The sequence below is a fragment of the Alligator sinensis genome, unplaced genomic scaffold, assembly GCF_000455745.1.
Source record: "Alligator sinensis unplaced genomic scaffold, ASM45574v1 scaffold851_1, whole genome shotgun sequence".
NCBI classification, from domain to species: Eukaryota; Metazoa; Chordata; order Crocodylia; family Alligatoridae; genus Alligator; species Alligator sinensis.
The window spans coordinates 40,140-48,258 of record NW_005842410.1 but is presented as its reverse complement, the minus strand read 5'-3'; the positions used below and the strand labels follow the sequence as shown (position 1 = coordinate 48,258).

Below are 8,119 nucleotides of genomic sequence, written 5' to 3'. Positions count from 1 at the left end.
AAATGCAGGATGCTGCACCTTGGGAGAAGGAATCCACAGCATACATACAGGCTGGGGAGTTCCCTTCTTGAAAGTACAGAGGCGGAAAGGGATGGAGTCATTATTGACTCCAAGATGAACATGAGCCGCCAATGCCAGACAGCAGCCAGCAAGGCCAGCCATACCTTGTCATGCATCCCAAGATGCATCTCAAGCTGGTCCAGAGAGGTGATCCTCCCCCTCTATGCAACATTGGTCAGGCCGCAATTGGAGTACTACGTCAAGTACTGGGCGCCGCACTTTAAAAAAAAGAGGTGGCCAGCCTGGAGAGAGTTCAGAGGAGGGCCCACCCGTTTGGTGAGAGGACAGCAGGACAGGCCCTGTGAGGAGAGACTGAAGGACCTGAACCTGTTCAGCCTCAGCAAGAGGAGGCTGAGGGGGAACCTGGTGGCTGCCTACGAACTCATCAGGGGAGATCATCAGCAAATAGGCAGAGCCCTTTTCTCCCCAGCACCACTTGGAGTGACAATAAGCTGATGGAGAATAGGTTTAGGTTAGAAATCAGGAGGCAATATTTTACAGTTAGAGTGGCCAGAATCTGGAACTGACTTCCTAGGGAAGTGGTCCTCGCCCCTACCTTGGGTAAATTAAAAAAGACATTAGATGATCACCTGTCTGGGGTCTTGTGAACCCAGCATTCATTCCTGCCGGTCAGGCTAGATGATCTGTTCAGGTCCCTCCTGACCCTAGCTACTATGAAACCTCTGTGCCAAAACCAAAGTTACATCATCCTCAATTGTGGAACTTCAGTATGCCAATAATTGTGCTGTCACTGCACATACGGAGGAGAACCTACAAATGGCCCTTAACTGCTTCTCTCAAGCATACGAATTCCTGGGACTGACCCTTTAGCTTAATTACACCTACAGCAAATAGGTTGTTATTAGGCAGGTACAGGAGACACAGAAGCTCGGTACAGAAATAAATAAGATCTCAATATTTCTATACTATGTTAATAAAAGGATGCATATGCATTTGCCACATTACAAATTTCAGGCATTACCCAATCAGCTCATTACTGGTATGCAGCTTAATCAGTTCTTCCTCACCCCCCACCACCATCACTGAGAGCTAGATTTGTAAAAGTTTTTGGTGTTAAACAGGCAGGTAGACTTCTAATAGGATTTTCAAAAGCACCTGGGTACCCATCTCCTGCTCATAAGTTTAGGTCCTATTTAAAATATCACCAAGTGTCTATCTGATTCTTTAGGTGTCTATATACCTTTAACCCTCTAGCCCAAAATCAGTTTGCTCCTGTTCTCCATATTAAATCAACTCACCATGATTCTCTTGATCAGTTCATTCCTACCCACCTGCCTAGTTGATTTACCTTTCCTAACCACCAAATGAGATTATCCAATCCTCCTGTATAGTAAATCAGTTCATTCCCACTACTAAATCAATTCACCTATCAGCTCATCTCCACCCTACTTTGTCATTTCACACACCCCCAATTTCCATTCAGCTTGTTTGTACATAGTTGTCTTTGCAACCAGTAGGAGCATAGGAGACATTTATGAAGATAATGTTCAGATTCTTTTTAACTTGAACCAGCACATAACCAGCCTAGGAGTTGCCATATGCAGTCATGTAGTCTTCATGTACCAAAGCCAGGCTCTGCTCGGAAAGCAAACCCATGCCAAAGGAAGTCCAGAAAGGTTTAGGTTCATGAATAACATTAATATTCAGTAAGCCAGGTGTACTCAGAGAGAAGTAACAGAATTTCTCTTCTACTTTTTTCTTTTACATATCCATTGAACTGCAGTGTCCACACACAGAATGAAAGGTTTGTTTGCTCGTTATCACCATTATTGCAATTCATTAGCTATGTAACAGAACTACACATAACAGCAGGCTAGGCACTGTAAAAGCATATAAGAAGGCACAGTCCCTGCCTTAAAGAGTTTTGCATTTAAAAAGACAAAGCGATGAAAGGACGGGGGTGGGAGAGAAATTGAATGACAAAGTGGCTGGCTCTGGGCCCTGTCTGCAAATCTCTAATACAAATTATATAAGTCACCAGGCAAGAATCACTGCTTAAGGAAGGCTGAATTTTGCACTTAAAACAGGGATTCACAACTTTGTCATACACAAATCTCCTCCAGAATGCAGACACTTACAGAGACTTTATAATAGGTTTATTATTTTTAGCAATTGAAATGAATTGAAAATGGGTCCTTCAAGAATTTAGCAACAATACCAGACTGTTTCTTGTTCTGATGTGATATTAATTGCTTAGGGGGGTCTCTGTTTTTTGTTGATATTCTAATTCCCTTTTAAGCTTTGTTGTTGTTTTAGCGTTCTCCTGTTTTATTCTATTTTCTTACTGAAAGCCGCCCTGAGCCTTCGTTAGGAAGAGCAGTATATCAATTGAATAATACCTTCCTCAATACTGAGAGTTTCTTTTTTACCAGTAAAAGCTGCTGACAAATAATATTCTGTTACAAAGAATTTCACATAGATTTGCTTTCTTTCAAAAAATGGCTAATAACTACAACTTTTTCGGGGGGGGCAATAACCTACTAACGGTCTGTGTACCATTTTAGGAGTGGTTCTCTTTCCTGTTGTTCTCGGTAGAAGTAAGGTTTCATTCTTAAAGATGGTAGCTACACTGTCAAATGAGGGAAGTTCTTCCCTCAACTGTACTGAAAACAAAGGGAAATGGTAGCCATTTTAAAAGCTGGCACTCTTTCAGAAGCATCTAGGAAAAACGTTTTTATTAACAAGCCCCTGAAGATAAGCAACTTTCAATGAGGAAAGTTAATGGTAAAAAAGAGCCCTGAATCCTGGTTATTTTCGAATGCTAGGTGTTACATCAGTTTGACTCCACAGAGGGTGAAGTGGTAGGGAGGTAGGGATACTTAAGGTGGAAGGAGGATAGGAAAACAACACAGGTTATATGCATATTCAGTAGGGTTGTCAACCCTTCAGGACTGCCCTAGAGTTTCCAGGAATTAGAGATAAATCTCCAGGAGACTTCTGAGAGTCTCCCAGGAGATAAATGATAAGGTATTCATTAAAATAAATATTAACTGTTGAATTTGATTTATACAGTTGTCCAGTAGGTTTTTTAAACTTAATAGTCATGTGCATTTGCCTTCCTGATGTAAAGTCATTAATGTCGTTACATCATGTGACGAAACCTCCCTGAATAGATTCAGAGTTGGCAACCTTAATATTCAGGAATCTATAAAGCATGCTAGAGAGGGGAAAGTGGTAGTAGGTGTATGTAGGGGAATGTAAAAATGCAGCTGGGAGGATGGATTTCAGGTGTGAGTACAAGGGAATGTAAGAAAGACAAAGAATTTAGAAGAATTTGGTGGGGACAGGAAGCCAAAGGGATCTGTATATACTCTGCAATGATGTAAACTAGCTCAGCTGACCAGCCAGAAAACAGGCAGTAAACAGGGTAACACAAGCTAAAATTACAAAAATAATAATATATAAAATCACTATCTTTTTCATAGGTTTCAAGGCTAGAGAGGACTATTATGATCTTGAAATTATTAGTAACTTTCTCATTAAGTTTATTGTTTACTGTTCAGGTATAATTTTTTTTTTTATTTATTTAAAAAAAGAAATTTCCAAGCCAAAATTAAGTGTGGATGAAATTGATCTTGAGACTACAGTTCATCAATATATGGTAAAATAAAAGACATCATAATTAGTGCCAAACCAAGCATTATAAAACCAACATATTAAAATTTAAGATTGAACTCGGGAACCCAAACATTTTAAGCTACAGAAATACATGAATCTTTCCAAACACCCTGAATGCCCTGCCTGATAACAACAGAAGACTAACATAATCTAATGTGTCTGTAAAAATCAGTTTTATGTAAACTGGGATTACAAATCCCACAAAACAGTTTAATCATAATCCTATTGTTGTTGTCTGGTGTCACAATAGGGTTAGGAGGATCTAGCATTAACTCATTATTCCTAGTTTTAGTTGTATACATCCTGGCAAAGGGTTTTCATTTTTAAACCTGTTTGCAAGGCCTTGACAGATAACAGGATCTCTCACTTTACTTGGTGTGTGTGGGCGCCACACAGCCACATACAGATGGATTACAGGCAGCTAAGTCACTTCTTTAGCAAGCCAAATGTTTTATTGTTTTCAAGTAATCAGACAGCACCTGCTTGCTTCTTGTTCTGAGCCAGTCAGACACAAACCAGCATTATAGTTACAACACTGTCACTGTGGTATTTATAATCAAGGCCATACTGTAGGGATGTGTTCCAACCTTGGATGTTGGAAAATGGCAGGCAAAAAGAAACAGTAAAACTTTTCCTGCTACGATATCATTTTGCAATCAAGGGTTAGGGACAGACATTCAAAAAGCCTGAGCCTGAATTGATTTAATCTTTGCAGGTTAGTCTAACCTGCAAAGCTTGAACTGATTTGGAGGTGGAAAGACCTTCCCTTTTCATTCCAGAAATGCAGGTACATGCCTGCAGTGGCTCAGGCTAGAAGCCGGGGGGTGCTAGAGCAGCCCTCCCTCCCCTTCCACAATGCTGAGCTGATAGGGGCATGACCAGGCCCTGGCAGGATGCTCTGATTATTATCCCCCCTGCTGAGCAGCCGAACAGGGAATGTTTATCACCCCAGCTCAGTGTTTATCAACCCATTAAGAAAACAAAGCCTCTCTCCAAGCTCTTTTTAATCAGGTTTTCCAAGGAAGGACATTAAGCTACTTGTTGATAATCTCCAAAAGCCTGTCTGCGTTTGTTGTCTCCCACAGCATGGACTGTAGCCAGCATGTGGTCTGCTAGCTAATGCTGAGGTGTCTGTGTACAGCAGAGGGGTAGGGAGAATAATCCTTGCTTAGCAAGGAGAAGCCAGGCAGACACACTGTGCCTGCAAGTCTCTACTGGAGCTCTGGCCAGGAAGCAGAGGGAAGGGGCCAGCCCTGCTATGGATCAGAGAGCCCTGCCCAGCCCAGAGAGCATGCCAGGATGCTGGGGGAGTCTGGTTTATCTTAAACCAGCAAGGGGTTTCGAACAGACATTGCATAAACTGGTTTGACCCAAACCAGTTAAGTCTGATACTACATTTAACCACGTTTATCTCAAACCAGTTTCAGCCATTTTCAAACTGGTTTATGTGCACTGAACATCTGTTCTTTTACAGGGTTAAACCAGTTTCTGATCACTTACACTGGTTTATGTGTAATGTCTGTCCCTAGCCAAGGAGTTACAGTGTCATGTTGCCTCTGGAGGAGTTCTGGAAAACAGTGCACAGCTCCTCCTACGGCTTCAAGGAATGCCTGAAAGAGCAGGCATGGAATTGCAAAGCAAGCTCCCCTTCTTTTGGCCAGGCAACCTCACTGGCTCGCAGGCGGGTGATGATCCTACTGAATTGATGACCTAGCCCTCTGAAGATCCACAGGGTCAACTAACAAACCTGGAGGACTTCCCTTTTTGGATATTTTTCTAAGCTTTTTCTCTTTTAATCATGTGGATTGATACTATAAATGGCTTTCAGGAGTTTATGGTTATCCACTGATGCCACATAACCCCTGGTAAGACTTCCCTTCCAGCAGAGTTAATACTGCAGGATCAGGAAAAAGGCTTACTTCTCTGTACAGTACTCCAGCACTTGCCTTTCTAGGTGAGCTGTTGCCTGCCTCCCACTCCTGTTTTCTTCATCTTCCTTCCATGCCTAGCTCAGAATTCAGCACATACTGCACTCACTGCAAGACTCCTTGAAACCAAAGACTAAATCCGTCTTTAAACCTCTCCTTTGCATTGTGTTTCTCATACTCAGTGGCTATAAAACATCAGTCATGGCTGCCAACAGAATGCTGCCAGGGATAATATTTTAGTAAAACAAAGAGCAGGATGATTCTTGTAAACTGACTGCTAGCCCATCCTAAAGGTCAGAGAAGTAGAGCTGTAAGATTAGTCACCGCAGGCTTATCTGTTTTCTTGTTACACACTGAAATCCTCTCCAGGTTGCAGACATTTATTTGTTATTCATGTTTGATCACTGGACAATCTGCATCAATATCTTTCAGGCTTTAGGTTGTTCACAAGCTGTTTCATTTGACTTTCCACTCTCTGTTTTTCATTACCCACAGTGTACTGTTGGTCACTTAAACTGCCTAAGATTAGTTCTGATGGATTATTACACCTCTTCCTCTGATGGAGAAAGAGAACAATAATGAACAATGACAAGTGTAAGCATTCTTCAGAGGTTTCTTATCCAAGCACTCATCTAGCTGGGTCCAGCATTAGGTACAGTTAATAAGAGTCTCTCAAGTGACTCTTGGTTCCCTAGGATTCACATACACTGCTTAGGCTATGAGATGACAGGATCATAGTGTGATATGGCTGAAAGCTGACAGTAATTTATGCACAACAACTGCTATATTTGAAAGATAGCCATTGGCATTACTTGGAAGTGAAGATTTAGTGAACAGATAAACTTTTAAATATATTTAATCCACACAGTGACAAACAACAAAGCTCCTGTGAGAAAGTTACCTCAAACATTATGCCACTTTGAAGCTCAAACAAGAAGCAACAAAGCACTAACACAACAGGTCACATCAAGGGCCAGAGCCCATTCTCACTCTCACCTATAGAAATCAGGAGTATCAGTGGAGTTACACGGGTACAAATCGGGAGAAAATGAGAGGCCCAAGATGACTAAAAGGAAATGCATACATTTTTATTGGAGTCTACACCTATTAACTGCACTTAGCTAACAAGTTACGACACACCTTGTTAAAATAAAATCTGTTTATTTTATGTTGAAACAATACAAGATGCATGCTTTTGTGAGGGAGCATTTGTGCTCTAACTATAATACATGCCTTGGGCCCCAATCCAGCCAATACACAAGCAAATGCACAAGTTTATACACCTAAGTAATGCAATTAGACTATTGGTGTGCATAAAGTTCAGATCATACATAAGTGTTTGTAATATCAAGACCCAGGGAAAGATTACAATATGTTTTACCCAGAATAAATATGTTAAATGACTTAAATAGAAAGTGCTTGTAGGTATTTTGGTAGAATAATCATACAAAGTATGCAGAAACTTTGAATAGAATATGCTGATTCACCTGCTTATTGAGGAAATAAACAACCAATAACATTTTTTCCTCCCTGGCATGTTGTTATACTTACCAATATTGCAGTATTTTCCTACATAATCTCCTCTGCAACTACATACAGTTTGCCCAGTAAAGGAAATCTTCTTACAGGAACTGTTATGGAGGCAGGGGTCATGGATACAATCTATGATTACAAATGGAAGATTAAAACTAAATGAAATACAAGTAAATGCTGCCTACTTAAACTTGCATGTCACAGAATATCTTATGTGATGGCATATGCACCAAACTGTAATACGAATTAAGACATCTTCTCTCTGTATATGTATCATAGGGCTGTGCAAAATCTCAACAGCCATTTTGTCTTGACGCTGTTTTGACTCATTTCAAAGTTGAAACAGAAAAATCTAAATGAAACAAAGGTCATTGAAATAGCCTCAAAACAAAATGAAGGTAGTCGAAACATTTTGAAAGTCGAAACATTTCGATCATAGCACTGGGAATGGGAAGTCAGTCCAGCTGGGCTGACTTCCCATCCCCAGTGCAAGATCCGGCAGGGGGCAGGAAGGCAGCCCACCTGGGCTGCCTCTCCACCCCCGGCACTAGATTGTGGGGGGGCGGGAAAGCAGCCCAGCTGGGCTGCCTCGCCATCCCCTATACTAGATCATGGGGGGTGGGAAAGCAACCCAGCAGGGCTGCCTTGCCATCCTCTGCACTAGATCATGGGGGGGCAGGGAAGCAGCCCAGCTGGACTGCCTCTCCATCCCGCGCACTAGATGGTATCTAACGTGGGGGATGGCAAGACGATCTAGCATGCAGGGATGGTGAGGCAGCCCAGTGCAACCTGGGAAGTCAGCCCAGCTGAGCTGACTTCCCACCCTCAGCTGGGCTTGAGAACTCAGCCCAGTTGGGCTGAGTTCCTTTCCCCAGCCCCATCGTCCCACGAAACTGTCAAAACATGGTTGAAACAGCCTCACTGTTATGACAAAGTGAAACAGCAAGGCTGTTTTGATT

The 8,119-nt window shown here is 41.9% G+C and overlaps 1 protein-coding gene across 1 annotated transcript in view; it reads right to left on the bottom strand.

Annotated features, from left to right (window-relative positions):
• HGFAC (HGF activator) overlaps positions 1 to 8,119 on the bottom strand; it is a 99,243-nt gene that overhangs the window by 54,872 nt on the left and 36,252 nt on the right. The window contains exon 7 of the mRNA XM_006030018.3: positions 7,179 to 7,289. Within this exon, the coding sequence (XP_006030080.1) occupies positions 7,179 to 7,289 (111 nt within the window). The remainder of the gene's footprint in view (positions 1 to 7,178; positions 7,290 to 8,119) is intronic.